The sequence below is a fragment of the Thalassophryne amazonica genome, chromosome 3, assembly GCF_902500255.1.
Source record: "Thalassophryne amazonica chromosome 3, fThaAma1.1, whole genome shotgun sequence".
Classification (NCBI taxonomy): Eukaryota; Metazoa; Chordata; class Actinopteri; order Batrachoidiformes; family Batrachoididae; genus Thalassophryne; species Thalassophryne amazonica.
This window is the reverse complement of record NC_047105.1, coordinates 120,144,671-120,168,413: the sequence shown is the minus strand read 5'-3', so window position 1 is coordinate 120,168,413 and position 23,743 is coordinate 120,144,671. Positions and strand designations below refer to the sequence as shown.

The 23,743-nt window shown below is 40.9% G+C and overlaps 1 protein-coding gene across 1 annotated transcript in view; it reads left to right on the top strand.

Annotated features, from left to right (window-relative positions):
* The window catches only part of epha8 (eph receptor A8), a 517,518-nt gene that overhangs the window by 274,894 nt on the left and 218,881 nt on the right, over positions 1-23,743 (top strand). Inside the window, exon 3 of the mRNA XM_034167384.1 lies at positions 13,217-13,270. Coding sequence (XP_034023275.1) covers positions 13,217-13,270 — 54 coding nt within the window. The remainder of the gene's footprint in view (positions 1-13,216; positions 13,271-23,743) is intronic.

Sequence of the window (23,743 nt, the reverse complement as noted above, 5' to 3'; positions counted from 1 at the left end):
GAGTCCAGTCGGGCACAGCCTGAAAAGGCAATGTGGACCTTCCATCTCCACGATGTGGGCTCACCACCCAAAGAGGGAACTGCTGGTGTCAAGTGTGCTGTCCCATGGGTGGCAGTGAAAGCTGAGGGCCTCGATGGAAAGACCGAGGTGGCAGGGTTTGGCTCTGGGGGTGTGGAACTTCACCTCACTGTGGGGGAAGGAGTTGGACCTTATTGTGCAGGAGGTGGAGCGATACCAGTTAGATCCAGTGGGCCTCACCTCCATGCACAGCCTCGGCTCCGGAACCACTCTCCTTGATAGGGGTTGGACCTTATTCTTCTCTCTGAGCGCCGCTACATTGGAGTTTACCCCAGTAGACGAGAGGGTCGCCTCCATGCCCCTTTGGGTGGAGGGGGGGAAACACTGACTGTTGTTTGTGCGTATGCACCGAACAGCATTTTGGAGTGTTCAGCCTTCTTGGAGTTCCTGAATGGAGTCCTATATGGGACTCCAGTGGGGGACTCCATTGTTCTGCTAGGGGACTTCAACGCACATGTGGGCAATGACAGAGAGACCTGGAGAGGTGTGATTGGGAGGAACGACCTCCCTGATCTAAACCCGAATGGTCATTTGTTATTGAACTTCTGTGCTAGTCACGGACTATCCATAACAAACACCCTGTTCGAACATAAGGATGCTCATAAGTGTACATGGTACCAGAACACCCTAGGCCAAAGATCAATGATCGATTTTGTGATCATATCATCTAATTTGAGGCTGCATGTTCTGGACACTCGGGTGAAGAGAGGGGCAGAGCTGTCAACTGATCACCATCTGGTGGTGAGTTGGATCAGAGGGTGGGGGAAGAATTTGGACAGATCTGGTAAGCCCAGATGGATAGTGCAGGTGAACTGGGAACATCTGGAAGGGCCCACTGTCCAACAGATCTTTAACTCTCTTGGGACTCTGGCGAGGGCAGTCGCATCTCCTCCTCTCTCTTCCTCTATCTCTGCTCCAACCTTCAAAGTCCCTACTTCACCGGACTGTGAATTCTTCAAACTATCTTGGATTAACCTTGGAAATGATCAGCTGGTCTCTGAACACCATTTTTTCAACAAGAAAATCAGGGGTGGGGGACCCTGTGTGCCCATATGGAACCTACCCTGTGGGCTATGTTCTCTATGCCTGGGAGAAATGGTGTGTTGCGTGTTTGGTACCACTCTCTGTGGAAGACATTGAACATATATTTATATTTGGTTTTATCGTAGGAGGGCTGGTACTTATTGGTTTATGTGCTGCCCTGACCTACCGGAGAATTGGCAAGACGGCTGCTACCAGAACCACGACCCCTCATCTGTCTGTCATGATTAATGAGTTGGGCAAGGCGAAACATTTTTTTGAAATGTGTTGCAGGCATCCATTTCAAAAGGAGCAAATATTTGCATAAAAACAATGAAGTTTATCAGTTTGAACATTACATATCTTCTTTGTGGTGTTTTCAGTTGAATATAGTTTGAGGAGGATTTGCAAATCATTGTATTCTGTTTTTATTTACAATTTACACAACATCCCAACTTCATTGGAATTGGGGTTGTATATGCAATTTGCATTTTTCCCATAGCCAAGTATTGCAATGGCCTTCATCTCAGGCATTATTATGTTACTATGCTGGATGGAAAAAGCTGGAAGTGTGTTACTGAATCACTGTCATTGTACATACAGGGAATATCTCCCCTTCCTCTCTGTCTTTTCTACCTTTTCTTCTCTGCTTAAGAGACTTTTACTGTATATGTTTGCACTGAAAAAGGAGACATTCTCTCCAATGTCATTGTACACTTTGCATAATTGTCAGGAAATTTTAGGCTAAGTTAGGAGCTCTTTGAGAGGGCTTTGAGTCGCTGCACGGATATGGGCCCAGGAGTGTATATCTTAGGTTAGGGTAGTTGATGAAGGTACCCACTGAAAATGTATGCCAGAGGAAGGGGTGGGGATAGGCGGCTCAACATACGTATGTACCCATCTGATCATGCTTCCATTCTTAAGAAAATAAAACATACATAAATTGGCAAGACAGCAGACTGAAACAAATATATGCAGCACCACAATATACACACTAAGTTAAAAAAAATAAATACGTGTAGAGTTTTTTGTGTAAATTTAAATGCTTCAACTGATTTTGACTATATAATGTTGACAAGGCAGTCTATTCTACAAAGAAGGACAATGAAAAGCAAAGGCTGTACAGCCTGATACCTTCTTTATCCTGTAGACAAACATTAAAAACCCATTCTCACTTTTACAGATATGCATCCCAGAAGGTCATGGCCTATAACATGAAAAACCAGTGTGAGAATATCACTGTTACTCACAAATGTGATTGAGCATATATTTGGATGATGTAATTTATTAGACTTGTACCATAGCGTGTCCATAGTATAAGGTTAGCACAACCTTGGAGCCTCTGGGAAAACCTCCCAGTGATGCCAGAGTATGCATGACAACATTAAGGGTTCCATGGAATTGTTAACTGTGTTGAAGGCGAGCCTGGAAACATTCACTGGTGCCACATATCACCACATCCACCACACCACAAAACCATCCAGAGTTCTGGATGGTAACCAATCCATCCCCACCTCTCTGACACAGCCATGTGAAAAATGAGCATCTCCTTGGCCTCTAGTGCCATCAACCTTGATGCATCTTCAAGCTGGGTCATGCCAGACAACAATTCTGGAAAATACAACAGCATGATCAGTGTCTCTGTGTCACCTACAGAAAGGATGAGTCTAGTCATTGCAAAGTGACTGAAGTGACAAAGGGCCATCAATAATTGGCTCTTTCATAAGCACATCAAAAGACAAAGATGCCAAGATTTTAACACTTTCATTTTGTTGAATCACACAATTCCCTACTGATAGTGTTAAATATTCATACAGATGACTCTGTCTAGCAGGGACAATAACAATCGCAGTCTTCCCAGAAATCAAATCTACAAAGTTGCATGACATCCATTTTTATCACTGCAGCCAGATGAGCCTCCAGTTTTGCAATATGAGATGTATTATCTGCAACAACAGTCATAATCCACAGAGGTGAAGCATCTAGGAGTCACTCTTGCCAACGACGGCCGAAGTCACTCAGAAATGTGCATTCAGGCAGCCAGACGCGCGTTTTACTCTCTTCAAGGCGCGGGGTTGTGTGTAGGGGGTTGTAATCCTGGCACGATCACTCATATTTACATCTCTGCTATAAGACCTGTTCTGACCTATGGTTTAGAGTGTACCTACCAGAAGAAAACTGCTATGGATAGGGTTGAAGTTACCCAAAGTAAGTTTCTTAAAGCTGCCCTTGGTTTCAAGTCCTACTGTAGGTCATCTCCTCTTCTCCAAGCATTAGGTGTCGATTGTGTCAAAAAATATGTCAACATCCAAAAACTATCATTGTTCAGGTCTATGTTCTTGTCGAGCTCACGTACACATGTACTATGTAAATATCTTTTATGTCAAGCAATTCAGGGTCAACTGTCTAGTCAGGCTAATCTCACTTCAGCTGTTGTTAATATCTGCCAGGAGTGGTATATCCTTAGCAAGATACAGTGAGTAAAATAAGTATTTGAACACCCTGCAGTTTTGCAAGTTCTCCCACTTAGAAATCATGGAGGGGTCTGAAATTTTCAGCTTAGGTGCATGTCCACTGTGAGAGACATAATCTAAAAAAAAAAAAAAAAAAAAAATCCAGAAATCACAATGTATGATTTTTTAATAATTTGTATGTTACCGCTGCAAATAAAAATCAATGTTAATATTTGGTACAGTGGCCTTTGCTTGCAATTACAGAGGTCAATGTTTAAAGTAGTTTTTCACCAGGTTTGCACACACTGCAACAGGGATTTTGGTCCACTCATCCATACAGATCTTCTCTAGATCTTTCAGGTTTGAGTTTCAGCTCCCTCCAAGATGTTCTATTGAGTTCAGGTCTGGAGACTGGCCAGGCCACTCCAGGACCTTGAAATGCTTCTTACGGAGCCTCTCCTTAGTTGCCCTGGCTGTGTGTTTGGGGTCATTGTCATGCTGGAAGACCCAGCCATGACCCATCTTCAATGCTCTTACTGAGGGAAGGAGGTTGTTTGCTAAATCTTGCAATACATGACCCCGTCCATCCTCCCTTCAATACGGTGCAGTCGTCCTGTCTCCTTTGCAGAAGAGCACCCCCAGAGTATGATGTTTCCACCCCCATGCTTCACAGTTGGGATGGTTTTCTTGGGTTGTTCTCATCCTCTAAACATGGTAAATGGAGTTTATTTCTAAAAAGCTCTATTCTGTTCTCATCTGACCACATGACCTTCTCCCATGCCTCCTCTGGATCATCCAGAATGGTCACTGGTGAACTTCAAACGGGCCTGGACATGTGCTGGCTTGAGCAGGGGGACCTTGCTGCCCTGCAGGATTTTAAACCATGACAGCATCATGTGTTACTAATGTAATCTTTGTGACTGTGGTCCCAGCTCTCTTCAGGTCATTGACCAGGTCCTCCTGTGTAGTTCTGAGCTTTCTCAGAATCATCCTTACCCCACAAAGTGAGATCTTGAATGGAATACCAGACCGAGGGAGCTTGACAGTCATCTTGTGTTTCTTCCACTTTCTAATAAATAATCATAACAGTTGTCTTCTACCAAGCTGCTTGCCTGTTGTCCTGTAGTCCATCCAGCCTGTGCAGGTCAACAGTTTTGTCCCTGGTGTCCTTAGACAGCTCTTTGGTTAGAGAGTTGGCTATGGTGGACAGGTTGGAGTGTGACTGACTGAGTGTGTGAACAGGTGTCTTTATACAGGTAACAAGTTCAAGCAGGTGCAATTAATAAAGGTAAAGAGGGCAGAATAAGAGGGCTTCTTAAAGAAAATTAACAGGGTCTGTGTGAGCCAGAATTCTTGCTGGTTGGTAGGTGTTCAAATACTTATTTGCAGCAGTAACATAAAAATAAATTATTAAAAATCATACATTGTGATTTCCGGATTTTTTTTTTTTTAGATCATGTCTCTCACAGTGGACATGCACCTAAGATGAAAATTTCAGACCCCTCCATGGCTCTAAGTCAGAGAGCTTGCAAAACCGCAGGGTGTTCAGTCCACGGAGCATGTTCCAAAATGGGTGCATTCATTGCTGAATGCTGTGCATTAATGTCATTAATGGAAGAATTAGGAGGGTCATTTCACATTAAGATGAATCTCTTGCAGCAGTTTAACAGTAAGATAAAATTTTCCTTTTTTTTTTGCTTTGGTGCGTTTGTACTCTGATGCATATGGAGCAAGTGAGTGGAGCTTATGTATCGAGTGTATGCATGTTGTGAACCCGCCATGTAAAGTGGATGTGGTTATTGTGTTCTTAAAAGCAGAAACACGATGCACAATCTTTTGATCAAGTATTTGCTGTGTCGCTGACCGAACGGTCTCTTCTAAAACTGGTCCACCCCTGCCTTCACTGTACCTTCACTGCGCATGCGTCTGAGACTGACTCTGTGTCTCACTCTCTACACCCAATGCGATCAAAGGGAATAATGTGATTATTAACCATCATATGACAAATTACAACCTCTTAAATCATTCTAAAGTCAGTTTTAAGCAGAACGAGGTGGTAATTGATGAACGTTGCTGATGCTCCAAATTGACGCATACGCAGTGAAGGCAGAGGGGACCGATTTTATGGGGGAGCATTCGATCGGCCATCACCGGTCTAAGGTGCAAACACTTTATGCCTGCCTTCAATCACAGTCTAGTGGTTTGCCTTATTTTTTAAATGCCCGTGGGCATGCTATCTAAAAATGGGTTGTTCTCAGGCAGTCATTCACTGCAGCGGCAAATAATCTATCGAAGTGACTCAGAATTCTTTCAGACAAACTCCTGAAACTTGACAAAGAGAAAAAAAAGATATTCTCTTCTTTCTCTTTATACAACATATTTATTTAACCAATATTATCAGTTATCAAGTTGTTCACCAATGAATATGGCTTTATACACCTGAAGAAAACCAGGTGGAAGGGTGTCAAAAGCCATATTCATTGGTGAACAACTTGATAACGATTTTACCATATACAGTGGTCCCTCGTTTATCGCGGGAGTTACGTTCTGAAAATAACCCACAATAGGCGAAATCCGCAAAGTAGTCAGCGTTATTTTTTACAATTATTATAGATGTTTTATAGCTGTAAAATCCCTCACTACACACTTTATACACTTTTCTCAAACAGGCATTAACATTTTCTCACTTTTCTCTCATGTGTAAACACTCAAAGTTCAAACCTTAGTAGAAAAAAAAAAATAGAAGATTTTCCTGTAAATAATTATGATGGCTTTTAGAACTAACAAATTTAATTTTAACGATCAACCTACGAGGTTGGACACGTAAGAAATTATTAATAGTGACTCACCAGGATATTCACAGTTCACTGACCGTGCCTCTTCGTCATGGCGCCGCTCCGCTGTCCGGATTGGCTGATTACTCAGGTGGTATGAAAAATATTACCCCATCCACGAAAAGGATGTATTGCTATTTATTCTTTAGTGTTTTATCCAATCATATTGGTGTATTATTTATAGGTATATGATAACTGATTTATATGCATGCATGTCACTCTGCATTATTAAGAGAATGACCCCAAATGCGCCGTTTAACCCAAGCTGTTCTGATTGCAGCTATTTCTGTGTTAAATGTCACTTCAAATTTCTGAGTTTGGATTATGTACCAATTCTGACTCAGGCAAATCCATCAAATTGCTTTATTTATGTTTGCACTGTTTTTTGATTGCCAAAGCCACGAATAAAAAGTTTTAAAACAACTTATTTTCTTAGAATTTTGCCTAATGAAAGACCAACATCCTTCAATGTGTAGCTCACATCAGTACATTTAGAAATACCAACACATTTTATTTATTGTTACTCATTCTAATCATATATTTTCCACCTGCAGCATTCAGTAAACAATGTAAATCTAATCATAAACATGAGGGGCATATCATTAAAGGGCAATGTGTCCCATCAGAATACATTAAGTGAATTCCAACACTCTGAAATGCAGAACCAGCGACAAGTGTTCAGCATCACTTGCCACCATAGTGGAGTGGATATATCAGCATATTTATAACTAGCATCAATAAAATTTCATATTAAGCCTGTACAACCAAATCATAAAATATTTGGGATCATATGGAAAATGCAAAACATAACTAAACAAGTTAAAAAAAAAAATCTTAAATTGACTGTCAGTTTTCATCTGAACAAGATAATTCATGTTTTCTGTGGTCACCATCATTTAATTGGTTAATATACATCTATACCTGCATTTTCCATATCAGCCCAACGTTTTCTGATTTGGGATTGTAGAAGTTTTGATCTTAAAGAAAACAGGTTAAAAAAATATACACTTTGCAAAGTTTGTTTCTTATTTCTCAACTCTCTTAGATAATGATTTTGATGTCACAGTGAACCATTAGTAAACTGAAAATGACTTCAAGGAAAGAGGAAAGCATACAAGTTCAGGCTTATTGTCAGTGCTGGCACAGTTATGCTCGGCCACATTTATTGGTGTGGCTTTGTGATGGCAAAGGTCATCGATCATGTGTTTAAGTAAGATTAATGGAAAAAAAACAAGCAGAAACCCACACTGATTAAAGTTGACTGGTTTGGCTAATGTTGACATGGGAGCGAACAGAGCAGACATGCATTCAGATCGTATGTCTCAAAAAGATGAATGAATATATGCTTGAAATATACAAATGTCGACTGCCTTATAGGTGCTCACAAAGGCCCAAAGGCAGCTGGAAGTTCATTTTGGCCACTACCTGAGACAGTTCAGTGCATCCACTTAGTGTTTCACTCGCTGGCAGCCAAACCTACTACTGTCTGGTACATGTCCCTAATTTACACTCTATTATCCACCCTTCCGCACTGTTCTTGTCAATTTTGACCAGTTCGACATTTAGCAAATGCAAAAAACAACCTAAATGTCATTATTTTTAGCCTGGACATTTAATGGCTTTTCCGAAATGTGGCCAAAAATACACAAAACTGAAAATATTTTAAATGTTGTACTTTTTGTACAGGTGATACTGTTTGTCCTTATGGGAATTTCACGGATGCCATTCCAGGCTCCTGCAGCCCAGTGAGTACTATCCTAAGCCAGGCAGATTGATCACAGTGAACATTTTTTTATGTTTCAGCATAACTTTCTTTTTTATACAAATTGTCCATTACTGTTACTTTTGATGATCAGTGAGCATTTCTATGAGTACAGGGATGCAAACCTTTGGCTTTAATGTATAACATATCCTACCCACATTCTCTCATTGTGCAGCTGTTTCCCCGTGTGTGGTAACAACTTCTCATGTGCAATTGAATGAATGTCAAATAACTAAGTTTAAATATCTAAATGAAAAGATCACAATCATCTCTGTTACAGATTGCATCCCCCCCCATCCCATTTGTGTTTTTGTTTTTGCAGTAATCAAATGAACTACTTGATTCTCTAATCATTAACTGGTGGTACTGAATCATGGCAGCATTTAATAGAAATAGCAGAGATGGTTAAACTGAACCAAGACCATATGTCCTCATGAATGATGAATGGATTGAACTGCTCAGAAGCACTAGATGTCACAGTGAATAATAACCAGGATCAGCCAAATGATAAATAAACCAAAATACATTCTCTCAGGAAGTGTTTGTTCATCGTTTGGGATTATCTACGATATACACTCACAACCAGTAAAATATGTCATTTTACTGTAAGTAAAAGCTGCATCGTCATTCCATTCCAAGGCCAGATTTGTTTGTGTTTCTGCTTGTGATCCGTTGCATCTATGATACATGTACAGAGCTGATACACGCCGCTGAAGTCAGTACTTCCTTTTCTACTAACTCAGCAGTATGTTTCAGTTGCCGCAGCAAACTGACAACATTTCAACTTTTGATTTGATTTCAGAGCTGAAACGCAAGTAAATGGCCAGTCAAATCATCGGCAATCACATAACCATGCCCTCTCATCATGAATATTAACAGCATAGAGCACTTACCCATTGTAGATTTAAATAAAAACAGAAAGCGCAAATGTGAGAAAAAAAATACATGAGGCACAACATAATGCAGCCTCAAACTGGTTTAATATTTGTTTCTTTACATGACAACTGTACATATTTCAGCACTTTTTCTTCTTATAACCCTATCTATTCCTTTTACTACAAAAATCCTTTGTGTCTCTTTTTAGCTCTGTTATGCCTGATTCAAACGGCAAGATAATTATGCCGATTTCGGAGCCGATCTTCTCCTTACGGCAATCTTAAGGACGCCCCGACTATCATGATGGCTCTAAAGATAATCTTATCAGATATTCCTGCAGTGTGTGGTATGTTAAGAGCGCTCTAGTCTGTTCAGTAGGACGTCTGGGCTGCTCAGACCTCAAATTGTGGCTATTCAACATGGTGGATTGTCTTGGCCCAATATCGAAGTGTGTGGGGTGTCCCCCGACCACAAACGAGCACCCAGCCTGCTAAATGTGATGTGTAGCCAATCAGAAAGTGAGGTGGACAAACGCATTGGAGGGAATCCAAATCAAAACGGCTGTTATGGCGCACGAAATGTCTGGTGGTCACGCTGTCTACACTCCTTTAGGGCTCTTTCACACATAACACGAAGTTGAGTGAAAGAAGCAGAAATGGCTGAAAATCCACGAACAAAAAAAAAAAAAAAAAATGAGGAACCGCAAAGCATTCCACCTGCTGTCCATAGGTACACACATTCGGACAGGTGCGAACGATAGACAATGACAGTTCACAGAACACAGTGCGAGCACGTGGAAAGTCGCACACACAGCAGAGGAGCAATTAGATGCTGGACATATGTGCATAAACAAATGAAAATGTGTAACACAAAATAATCAGAGCACAGATTCAGAACATTATAGGAACAATGAATGTACTGTTTAAATGTAGAACAATCATGTTACTGGTCAGTGAGTGGTGTGCATGTTCGTGTGTGGCACCTGGAATTTGGCTGACTCTGGCCGAGAGTGGGTCGAATGGCCAATCGTCGATTCCTCCTTCGTGTGCCATTTGGCCTCATGTTACGTGTGAAGGGGCCCTTAACCAACACTTTTTCTTTTCCTTTTTGGATCATTTTTTCTCAGTTAGAAATAGTCCACAAACTATCGCCTATTGCTTCTTCCTTGTCCACCATGATTATTTACTCTGAATCCATTTTCAGTCTTGAAAGGTTTTGCAAGATGTCCTGTCTGACCTGGGAATGTCTGTGTGCAAAATCTGTTTGTTTGTGGTGTGTTGTATTTATCATGTGGACACACCACACACTGTACTTTTCTCTCAAAAATTCTTGAAAGGGTAGTTGTAAAACAGCTAACTGATCATCTGCAGAGGAATGGTCTATTTGAAGAGTTTCAGTCAGGTTTTAGAATTCATCATAGTACAGAAACAGCATTAGTGAAGGTTACAAATGATCTTCTTATGGCCTCAGACAGTGAACTCATCTCTGTGCTTGTTCTGTTAGACCTCAGTGCTGCTTTTGACTACTGTTGACCATAAATTTTATTACAGAGATTAGAGCATGCCATAGGTATTAAAGGCACTGCGCTGCGGTGTTTTGAATCATATTATCTAATAGATTACAATTTGTTCATGTAAATGGGGAATCTTCTTCACAGACTAACGTTAATTATGGAGTTCCACAAGGTTCTGTGCTAGGACCAATTTTATTCACTTTATACATGCTTCCCTTAGGCAGTATTATTAGACGGCATTGCTTAAATTTTCATTGTTACGCAGATGATACCCTGCTTTATCTATCCATGAAGCCAGAGGACACACACCAATTAGCTAAACTGCAAGATTGTCTTACAGACATAAAGACATGGATGACTTCTAATTTCTTGCTTTTAAACTCAGACAAAACTGAAGTTATTGTACTTGGCCCCACAAATCTTAGAAACATGGTGTCTAACCAGATCCTTACTCTGGATGGCATTACCCTGACCTCTAGTAATACTGTGAGAAATCTTGGAATCATTTTTGATCAGGATATGTCATTCAATGCGCATATTAAACAAATATGTAGGACTGCTTTTTTGCATTTACGCAATATCTCTAAAATTAGAAAGGTCTTGTCTCAGAGTGATGCTGAAAAACTAATGCATGCATTTATTTCCTCTAGGCTGGACTATTGTAATTCATTATTATCAGGTTGTTCTAAAAGTTCCCTGAAAAGCCTTCAGTTAATTCAAAATGCTGCAGCTAGAGTACTAACGGGGACTAGAAGGAGAGAGCATATCTCACCCATATTGGCCTCTCTTCATTGGCTTCCTGTTAATTCTAGAATAGAATTTAATATTCTTCTTCTACTTATAAGGTTTGAATAATCAGGTCCCATCTTATCTTAGGGACCTCATAGTACCATATCACCCCAATAGAGCGCTTCGCTCTCAGACTGCAGGCTTACTTGTAGTTCCTAGGATTTGTAAGAGTAGAATGGGGAGGCAGAGCCTTCAGCTTTCAGGCTCCTCTCCTGTGGAACCAGATCCCAATTCAGATCAGGGAGACAGACACCCTCTCTACTTTTAAGATTAGGCTTAAAACTTTCCTTTTTGCTAAAGCTTATAGTTAGGGGTGGATCAGGTGACCCTGAACCATCCCTTAGTTATGCTGCTATAGACTTAGACTGCTGGGGGGTTCCCATGATGCACTGAGTGTTTCTTTCTCTTTTTGCTCTGTATGCACCACTCTGCATTTAATCATTAGTGATTGATCTCTGCTCCCCTCCACAGCATGTCTTTTTCCTGGTTCTCTCCCTCAACCCCAACCAGTCCCAGCAGAAGACTGCCCCTCCCTGAGCCTGGTTCTGCTGGAGGTTCTTCCTGTTAAAAGGGAGTTTTTCCTTCCCACTGCGCCAAGTGCTTGCTCACAGGGGGTCGTTTTGACCATTGGGGTTTTTACGTAATTATTGTATGGCCTTGCCTTACAATATAAAGCGCCTTGGGCAACTGTTTGTTGTGATTTGGCGCTATATAAATAAAATTGATTGATTGATTGATTGTACAACCCAAAACTGTTAAATCTATGATTTATTTATTGCCATGTGTGTGGTCTCTCAGGTATTGAAAACCTACAGACAATTTTAAAATCTTGCATGTGAACCAGGCATAAGTCTGCACACACACTTACTGATGCATTCAATATGACTCCTCGCTCTCTCTCTTCTCTTGTTCAGTGAATCCCTAAATACACTGCAACAAACATGTAGGACAGACCAAAATGCGACAAAGACATGATGTATATGTGACACAATGCAAACGTAGTATGTGGAAAACTGAGGCGAGGCATATCAATGGACTTTAAAATGGGATGCACCGCACCCGTCCTTGCACTGATGCTGTGGAGTGACAAAACCTTCATACGAGTGGATATCAAAAAGTTTTGACCCTCAAGAGAAAGAGCAAGATATTTGGATTTATAATGTTTTATTTTTCAACATAGTCCCCTTCCAACTCGATAAACTTGTTCCATCTAGTTTGCCAGTCATTGATATCCGATCGGTAGAACTCAACATCTTGGTCCCCTAACCAGCCCTCTGTTGCCGCAGTCAGCTTATCGTCATCCTCAAATCTCTGGCACCAAAGGTAATTTTTTCAGCCTGGGAAAGAGGTGGAAGTCGCTAAGGGCTAGGTCTGGAGAATATGGTGGGTGAGGAAGAAGTTCATAGCCATACTCACGCACAGCATCCATGGCAACCCAGCTGGTGTGGACTGGTGCGTTGTCCTGGTGAAGCAGAATGCCACGACTGACACTGGAGGGTGTGTCTCTTCCACACAGTGTTATGACTCAACAATTGAAGTGAGCAATATGATCCTACATGAAATAAGTAGCTAAGACATTGATGTAGATCAGGTGTGATGCACTGGAATATCTGACTAGGAAAAATGTGCAAGGCTCTAGCTTTTTGTCATCCCCTCCTATGTGACAGCCCTGAATGAGAGAGTGACTGCTGCCTGTGAGACCAGAGTCTTCCCTAAGATTCATTTAAAGTTAAAACTAATAATGTTTGAGGAGTTTAGGGAGACGCATGGGCAAAGGTAATCATGTTGGGAATTTGGACACTTAGAGTAGAATCATTTGCGACAGAAGAAATGGAGATGAGAACATGAGACTAACCAGAGATTGTCTTTGTCTCTTTTTCTCTCTGCTCAGTGGGATGCCATTAATGAGATGGATGAATACTTCACTCCCATCCACACCTACCAGGTATGTACAATTGTCATTTTGCTGTAGTGGGTTTCACTTCCTGAACTATGAAACTGGGATTTTTTTTTTACCTTGATATACCAGTGCAACAAAAATAGCGGTAAATGATCACATTCATATATAGTATAAATACAATAATATTTTGAAGGAAATAGTTCCTGATGGTGTTGATTGTCTTCCAGCTGCCTCATTTGTTGTTCAGCATCACCACAGCAGATCTACTACAGATCAGCACTGAGTTTTATGCTGGATGCCCCTCCTGACACAACTCCAGGTTTTCCTGGTTTAACACATACAGATACTCATTAAGAGGTCTCCCACTGAAGCACTAACCAGGAACTACTTTGCTTAGCTTCTGAGAAGTGATGGAATGAGTCAAATCTGACACAAAAAATGGCATCCCTTCCCTTTTCACTTTATAAAACTTCAGAAGTGATGGTAATTTAAATAACATGTCTGAAATTAGTTTGGCTAAAATTTTAACCATAAGTTAAAACTGTATGCCCCTGGATGACTTGGATGATATTCCAGCAGGTTAGCATGGTGTCAAGAGAAATTATCTTGTGACCAGTTTGATTCTGATTGCAGAGGATAGTGTGGTTTCTCCTTAAACCAGCTCTCCTCTGTTTGCAGAGAATAGAACTGTATATCTGCTACAAAACATTTAACAGGTAAGCACTAAATCTTTGATATCAGACTTAACAAATGTTTTTGACTGTTAAAGCTTTATTCACGCTTGCAAAAATATGTTAGCAATCTAAAAATTATCTGACCCAAATTGATCAGAAAATAAGTGGTCAGCTGATGGGTTTCAAAGTTATCAGAAAAGCTAATCCGATAATAAAAACATTAGCATTGATAATTTGTGGTTAGTGGATTAGCGGAACTGTGCCCACCACTGGGATATACATTGTTTGACATTAAATAAAACTAAATCCAAAAGTGTCTGTTCATTATCAGTGTAACTGTGCTTCTCAGGGTAGAGGCCTGTGACAACTTTGGGACATTGTCAAATGTTTGGAAACAATCTTTTCCATCAAATTTTTATCTCTTCCCAAAACAGTTTTTTTTTTTTTTTTTTTTTTTTTTTTTACAGTACCACATACAATGTATCAGTGTTCCTCTGTGTTCTGTGCATTTTGAATATACATCAGGTAAATCACCATTATATCTATTTATATCTACTGGTGTTACATACACCCACATCAACCATTTAAACCGTATCAATTGAAAGTGTGTGTTAATGGATCTGGTATGAGCTAGGATTCATGTTTTTCACCAGCCTTCCTCTGACAGATCTATACATAAGTCATTCCAAGCCCTACGTCTGTCATTGGAGCACTCAGAAACTCAGTATATTATTAAGCTATAAAAATCAGAAATAATACCTTTTTTCCGACTATCCTTTGTCAGCATTTTCTGCAATATTGTTTGGGCTGGTTTTGACAGTTCATAATTTTCACTTGTTATTGTAAAATTTCTGATTTGAAGATATCTAAAAATACTTTGAATAGCAGCCAAGATGAGGTCGCGCTGCTATCTAATCGTGGTCGCAACATTTGCATGACATATTGTACGCAGGTTGGACAAATCAGTCAAGGGACTGCACGAAATCACCGGCCACGTTGAACCCTGGCCGAGTGGCGCGATCGAGCCAGCCTTCACACCAGCGGCCGAATGACAGTGAATAGTGGGCAAGTATCCATTCGACCCACTCTCAGCTGGAGTCCAGGTGCCACCCGTGAACATCCAACACCACTTGCAGGGCCATTTGCGCAGCCAGCGAGCATGATTGTAAACACAGGACACCACTTTCGAGCTGTTGTCCAGGTGGTTGAAAGCTCAGTGGGCAGTCAGTGTGTCATGTCCACCCCCGAGCAACACAAATGGCATGCAAGTGTGCCCCCCCAGCAAAACCAATGGCATGTGAGTGTGTCGTGTCCCTGCCCACACCACGATCCTACATTGTCAAGGTGCGGCTGAGGTGACAAAGGCTCCAATGGTGGCCGGAGTGCAGTGCGATTGCTGTCCAGCACAGCACAGACATCTGGGTGGCTGTCATGTCCATGATGGAACAGCTTACAGCTGTGGAACACCCATCCTGGCATACGAGGTCTCTTAGATAATAAACCGACCCTTTTATTTTTTTTTTTAACTATATGGATTTGAATGACATGCGATTACACCAATCATGCCTGAACCCTCGTGCGCATGCGTGAGTTTTTTCACGCGTGTCGGTGACGTCATTTCCCTGTGGGCAGGCCTTGAGTGAGATGTGGTCCCGCCCTCTCGGCTGAATTCCTTTGTTTCACACGCTGCTCGAGACGGCGCGCGTTGCTTTATCAAAAATTTTTCTGGACCTGTGAGGAATATCCGAGTGGACACTATTCGAGAAATTAAGCTGGTTTTCTGTGAAAAGTTTAACGGCTGATGAGAGATTATGGGGTGTTTCTGTCGGTGTAAGGACTTCCCACGGAGCGGGACGTCCTGCAGCGCTTCCAGGCGCTGTCGTCGGCCTGTTTCGAGCTGATAACATCCTAATTTAAGGCTTAATTCACCCAGGACATCGTGAGAGAACAGAGAAGATTCAGAAGAGGCCGGCATGAGGAATTTATGCGGACATTCCACTGTTTAAGGACATTTTTTAATGAAAGACGTACGCGCAAATTCGCCGAGTCGTTTCCGTGATGACTCGGCAAATCTGTGTGCGCCGCGACAGGAAAAACACCTCCGTGTTGAAAACCATTTGTAGAATTCAGGCGGCTTTTAATGGCTTTCAACAAGTGAGTAACTGAGAAATTGTTTAACAGCTTGGGCATGTTCCAACTTGCCCGTTAAGATTTCCAACGGAGGTGTTTTTCCTGCCGCGACCCCCCGCAGTCGGGTCCAGCCCGACATGCGACTCTGCCCGCACGTTCTTTCATTACAAAATGACCGTTAACAATGGAATGTCCGAATAAACTCCTCATGCCGACTTCTTCTGAAAGTTCTCTGTTCTCTGACGACTTACTGCGTCAACAGAGCCTGAAATGTGGAAGTTTTCAACTTGAAACGGCGAGACGCTGCCGCCTCGAAGCGCAGATCGCCGTCAGGCGCCGTGAACCGTCCTTAAAGCGACACTACCAGACCAAAATCTCTCATCAGCCGTTAAAATTTTTACTGAAAACCAGCTGAATTTATTGAATGGTGTCCACTCAGTTGTGCCTTACAGTTTTGAAAAATTTTTTATCAAACAAAGCAACAGTCTCTGAGCCATTCCTAAACAATTGAAAAAAATCGACGAGCGGGGTGGACGACTCCTCACTCAAAGACTGCCCACAGGCAAATGACGTAACCGACAGGCGTGAAAAAACTCTTGCATGCCCACGAGGGTTCAAGCATGTCTGATGTAATCACACGTGATTCAAATCCATATGGTTTTTGAAAAATAATAAGGTCGGATACTTTTCTAATAGACCTCGTATTCAGCATGTCCCACTGGCAGTGAAGTCACCAGCCAGCAATGTGCCCACACAACCACAACGGAGATAAAATAAAAACCCTGCTGCTCCAGCTGTGTGTCACAGTGCCAGTGCAACATCTGACCAGACATGCATATCACATGACATGCGATTGCAACGTCCACATGGTCCATCCATAATGTGACAGCCTGACTGACAGCCAATGTGGGCAGCTAATCTGGCCCTCATCCTGGAACCATGAACCCATTCATACAAGCGCTTTACTGCTCTGGACAGAGCGGTGGGGTGGGGGGTATCGCTGGTTGGTGATATGATGTCCGTATTGACATGATCACACACGCTCACATCCACTACAGTTATGTGTTTGCCATGGGGCTGTGGTTGACATGTAATCACATCATGGGTTGGATGTCATTCAAAATCAAGCAGGGAGGGAGCTGACCACGGCCAGGGACTGTGTTCCTGTGGCTTGCACCACTCCTCATTGCAGCTGCTGCGTCAGCGCAACACAAAGCTGGGGAAAACACCTTTGTGACATGTGCTCCAATCACCCATGTACAAGGCATGGTGGTGCATGCGTGTCTGCAAATGATGATGACATGTGGAAAAATAAAAAAACAAAAAAAAAGATTAACTTTGGACTGCCCCCAGCCACGTCTCAGCACGCATGGCGATGCCCATGCAGTCAGAGCTGCACCTGACCGCTATGTCATCACTACTCATAGCTGGAGAACACATATTGTGCCATGAAGAACATCACCTCTCAACATGTCACTGTGATGCACATGTGTGGGCAGGTTCTCATGACATGGTGAAAAATAAAAACGCATATTACCTTTGGAATGCCTTCAGCTGCACCTCAACGCACACTGCAGACACCGTCAGCCAGGCTGCCCTATGTGAAAGTATCTGTCTGATCATGTGAATGGCCAGCTGGCGAGGCAAATGTCACGTCCACCGTGTGAGTTATAGTCCGCATGATGTAGTGTCTTTCAGTGCGTCGCGCCAATTGGACACAGGCAGCTGGATGTGCGGACACTCTATGTGGATAGCTGATATGTTCATGATGTGAGGGCATGAATTCATTCATGTCAGTTCATTAATTCCTTGTTTATGTCCAATGGCATGATTCATGAAAAAAAAGGAACAGCAGCACGATAGTTCTTGTATTGGCTGCTCCTTATAACAGGAATTACATATTTTAACAGACAAATGACATCCGTTTGTTGTCAATTTCAACACAGACCGTCAAGTCATCAAGCATCAATTGAACATCATAACACGGAACATGATTGACTTACATATAAGCAGTACATTCATTGTTCTTATAATGTTCTGTGCTCTCTCATTATTATGTCTGTACGCAATTTCTTCAATTTATGTACATTTGTACAACATTTAATTGTGTCAGCACAATGTGGTATCACACCTCTCACATGGTCACACTGTGTTCCTATGCATGCATACGAGCATGCACGAAACCATGGCATCATTCGGAAACCGTACGTGGCTGTCCGACCTTCTGTCCCTCCAGACAGTGGCTGGAATTTTTTGAAGCTTGCCAGTTCAGCCTTTTATGCTTTTTTCGACCTGTTTTGGCTTGATTCACCTACTTTGTCTTATGTGTGAATGGTCCATCATAGATCTCAACTGCGCAGCCCAATAGTACAGCTGGAAATCTTGGCATTTTAGACCTCCATGATCATATGGCAAGTATAATAAGGACAATCAAAGCCTGGATCTTCTATTGTTCCATATAAACCATATTGGCATCTTCCTGATTTGCATTAAAACTTCAGAGGAGGTAGCAGGGGAATGTTCTGGAACACATAGAGAAGTTTAGGCAACAAATTCATTTTAATTATATTAATTCTCCCAATCATGGATATTGTTAAAGGCATCCATCAGTGGAATCGCTTCTTCCCATCATTATGAGATTATAATTTGTTCCAACACTTTGTTCAAGATTTAGTAAAATTTGTAGTTCCAAATTCTCAAATTGTGTTACTACATTAAACTGTACGAGTATGTCTGGGATAGGATTAATTCTAGTCTTCTGTATTCAGTTGAGGATTTTGATTTATTAATTATATAGCATGAAATACAGTGCCTTGCAAAAGTATTCGGCACCTTGATGTTCTTTCACCAAAACATCAAATCTAGGCTTGCATCTCAGATGTACCTTCTGGGAAATTGTACCTGAACCTTCAGGTCTTCGTTTTAAGAAAATTTTCCTCTATACTACTTCATTATGAAGTTGTATAACTAGGATACAAAATGCAAAACATGTACTATGTACAATTTCTCCAATCACAGCCAGAGAAGCCTATAACTTCTTCTGGGTTGTCTGGGTGTCTTGGTGGCTTTCCTCACTCTTTTCTTTCCTGCACAGTCACCCAGTTTTTGAAAACTGTCTACTCCATACAGATTTATCATAGAGTGCCATACTGTTTGTATTTCTTCATAACTGATGTAAAGATACATTTAGTGACTTGGAAATGTTCATATATCCTTCCCCTGACTTGTCTGAAGAAAACTGGCAATCAAACTGATTCTTTACAGGTACTATACCATACCAAAGGGGCCAATTACTTATGCAACCCATCTTCTTGGCTTTCATATTTTTAATATTTCTATCAAGTTGTAGAGATTTGCTTTGAGTTTTAGTTCAAGGAAGATAGTTTTGGGAATGTTTATATTGAGAAGTCTGATTTACTTTTTGTATTTGAAGTGGCATAAATATATTAAAGTGTGTGAGATACCAAGGGGCTGAATACTTTTGCAAGGCACTGTGTCACAGTATGATGTAATTATTTCTAAAATATACTATTAAGATTTGCTCAGCTTTGACAGGAACAAAATAACATCATCAGCAAATAGTGAGATCTGGGCTCAGTGGGCCCAACAGTAATACCAGCAAGGGGAGGATGCAATCATATTGCATATGGCTGAATAGAGTGGTTAGCAACTTCTTTTAATTTCAGTTGGTTTGGAAATAATAATAATGACTTGGATTTGTAGAGCACTTCACAAGTTGCATTATTCTTTCACTTGCACAGTCATACACATTGGTGGTGGTATGGTTACTATTGTAGCCATAGCTGCCTTGGGGAAAACTGACAAAAGCATGGCTTACACTCTGCGCCTATGGCCCCTCTTACCACCACCTCATTCATACACAGGCAAAGTGGGTTAAGTGTCTTGCCCAAGGACACAACTGCAATATGCATATTTTTGACTGGCTGGGTGTTGGATTCGAACCGCCGGTCCTTTGATCATGTGATGGTTTGCTCTACCAAATGAGCTATTGCTGCCCTATCTTCTGTTAGTTTTTTTTTTTTTTTTTCCTGCAGTGGGGTTACTTTTTTCAAAACCTCAAACAGATATATCCATTCAACTCTATCAAATGTCTACTCAGCATCTAGTGATAGAAGGGCTTTGTCTGCTGCTCCATTGTTACTATGTATTACGTTTAACACTCTCCTTACGTTATGAAAATCATGTATCCCCCTAATAAAATAATTTTAATCATGGTTAATTATATCTGGTAATAGTTTTTTGAAGCCACTTAGCCAGTATTTTAGAAATAATATTCAACTCTGAATTTAGTAAGCTAATTGGTCTAAAATTTTACATTTATTTGATTTTTGATTTATTCGAGTTTTCATTAATTTGATGGTTTACCCGAGTTTGATAAAAGTGCAATCATTGCCAGATACAATGAAGGAGGAAGAATCTCAAATTTAAAGGCTTCATTAAACATGTTGAGTAGAGGGGTTGATAATTTGTCTTTATATTTGTTATATAAATCTACTGGTAGACCATCTGGACCTGCTGTTTTGCCACACTTCATACCATCATTGCGTTTTCAATCTCTTCTTTGGTAATTTCCAAATCAAGGTCATTTGTATCTTCTTCTGAAATTTTTGGTATTTCTAGTTCGTTTAAAAAAATCTTCATTATTTTCCTCTTGAATGGTAGGTTGCACTGCGTAATAATTCCTAAAAGCTAAATTAATATCCTCTGGATCTGAAAGGGTATATTCCTCTGTTACTATTGTTGTTATTGATGATTTGCACTCCAGTTTTCTTATTTGTGATGTCAATATTTTACCTGCTTTCTAGTCATAGAAGACTAGATGTGGCCCTGGAGACAGAAAGTTTATTGTATTCTGCTCTCCAAAACAATAACTCTTTTTCCAGTTGTGGATTATTACTTCCAGTAACTTTTAGTTGCAACTCTTTGATTTTATCTCCTAGTTGTTGTCTAAATACCCATGTTTTTTTTTTTTCAACTTGGATCCCTTATAGCATGTTATATGTCCCCTAATTAATGCTTTAAACACTTCCCATTTAATATTTGCAGTCATTTGCACTGTATTAATCTGAAAATAAACATCAGTTTGTTTTCCTAAATAATTCACCAGGGCCCGTATCCTTGGTGGATCTCAAAGTTGTCTCAAAGAGCTCCTAATTTAGCCTAAAATATCTTGGCAAGGACTCCCACCCTTAGAGAGACCCAAGTGCAACTCTGGGAAAGGAGTTGAGAGAAACTCCTATCTTAGTGAGGAGGTGGGGTTGACCCTGATCTCCTGTAAGAGCTGTGATTGGTTGTCACAGAAAGGGAAGGGGAAATAAAAAATAAATGTGCTCTGTGCTCCTGCATATGAATGAACAGTAAAATCAACTGATCATATAACCTGAACTGCATTAAGAAAAATTAAAGTGGTGCGATTGCTGGGCCGGTCGCTAAACGTGTAAATTGTTGTGTTCCAATGCATTATGGCATTTCTGGGTTTTGGTTTTTAAATGTTGTGATTGTGGTTCATGTTAGTTTAACAGTGTTGTTAGTGTTATTGATTTATTGTGTTTTTGTAGTTCAGCTGGTTTAGTGACTTGTCGCCATGTTGTTACCAATAGTGAAAAGTGTATGGTCTTTGATGCCATCCATCTGTTGTTTTATTTATTTAAGTTCAAAAAATGAACCGCTGTCTCAATGAGAAAAAGTGATGTAACAATTTGCATAGATTTTTTAAAAGTTATTTTAACTTCACTATAGACGTTTTGTGGCATTAACTCAGTTGAAAGTTGAAATAACTGAGTTGAAATAGCTTAAAATTGTGCAAATTGTTACATCATTTTTCTTGGTGAGACAGCAGTTCCGTTTTTAGAGTGTGAAATATGTTTTCTTCAGTCTATTCATGATCTGATTAATCAAGTATTTGGACGCCCCTACAATTCCGAGAGATTCATTTAAAATGATCTCCTTAGGTTGACAATTTGGCAAAGTGATGACTCAATACATTTAACAATTTCTCTCTTATAGGCACTATAGACCCGTTTGCATGAACAAGCAACCAACAATTATAGCTCAAACTTTTCCCCTTCCATCTCTCCCACTTCCATTTCTGGAAAGCCCCCCTTTATTACCTTGTGATATGTGTATGGGGAACTCTTTAGAGCTTATGACTCAGGCTCCCACAAAAATTTATATGCCAGTTTAACGTTTTCTGTAACCCATTTCCAACTATCAAGATTATTAAAAAGAACAGTAGTGGTAATGATATCAGCAATGGCATCTGACACCGTAACAAATATAAGTATCAACCCATTAGTCACCAACTGAGGTAGCCCAAAGTCCTGTAAAATCACATCAACATCTGAATATTATTGAAATTAGAAGTTTTTTTAACCTTACCAAACATAACAATATTTTACAAAATCAAAATAGGAGTTATAATTAAAATTTACACTGTCAACTGCATATGTTTGTATATATGTAGCACCTGCACTCTGTGTTGTGTTGTTATGACTCTGCCCATTCACCCCCCTCGGGACGCGAACTCACAATCTCCGGCATGGGAGTCGGACTCTCTAACCAGAAGGCTAAAACCCAGAGCTCTGGCCTTGAGACCAGAGAATCCTTTTGAGCTGTTGGAAGTGAGGTTTACTAACTACATATGCACAGCGACACCTGCTAGCCTCTGTTACATATATACACACTCACTTTAGCAAGCCTTTCAAACAGAGTAAAACTGTTACATTGTTCACTCTCTTATTGCTTTCAGAAACACTGAAATATTTTTTTCCATTAGCACTTACTGCTTACTGAAGAATGAATAATTTTCACCCTCCGGGGAGATAATATTTCTTTTGACATATGTCATTGCTGCGTTTGCATCAGTAAAGTCTTTCTCCACTCCATTAAATGTGACACAAAGTCATGCTGGAAACATAATGCCGTATCGGACTCCTTCCCTGCCACGAAGAACCTGCCTGACTTCAATTAAGGCAGCTCTCACCTCGGCGATGCTTGTAATGTAGTCAGGAAATGCAGCGATGGTAGTCCCCTTGTACCGCAGCAGGCCCCAGCTGTGTGCATGGCTCAGAATCTCGGCACAGTCACAATAGCAGTGAAGCATGGCAACAATGGTGTGTGGCTTGCTGCCTTTCCTCATCAGTCCCGGGGGCTCTGTGTGATAGGGCCACAACCATGTCTTCCAAATGAAAGGCTTCTTTAAGCAGCTCTGCTACTGCGGCTGTAAAACTGGTATTGGTTGCCTCAGCCACTCCCGGGATTGTGATATTACATCTCTGCATTCTCCCCTCCATATCTTCACACTTGTTTTTTTATTTCCATCATCTCCGAAGTCAATGTTTTTTCCTGCAGTTTGCAAAGCAGTTATCTCATCTGACCAGGCAGAGAGTCCATTTTCCATTTCTTCGACTGTGGCATTCACATGTTCAGTGGCCGCCCACAGTGAGGTCACAGAGCTGTATACTTCCTGCTTCACAGCTGCACTTAGCTCATTTTCCAAGGTATTAAAATCAGCAGTAATTGCGTTTTTCATTTCTGTCGTTATAACATCGGAAATGTCAGCTTTAGGTGAAAGCAACGTTACCGAATTCAATGTTTCAGCATTCATTTCTGGGCCTTAGTTCACAGGAGTCGTAGGTTGCATTGAGGCTATGCTAGGTTGTAGCTTTGCTGGCTCGCCATTCTTCTTCTTCTG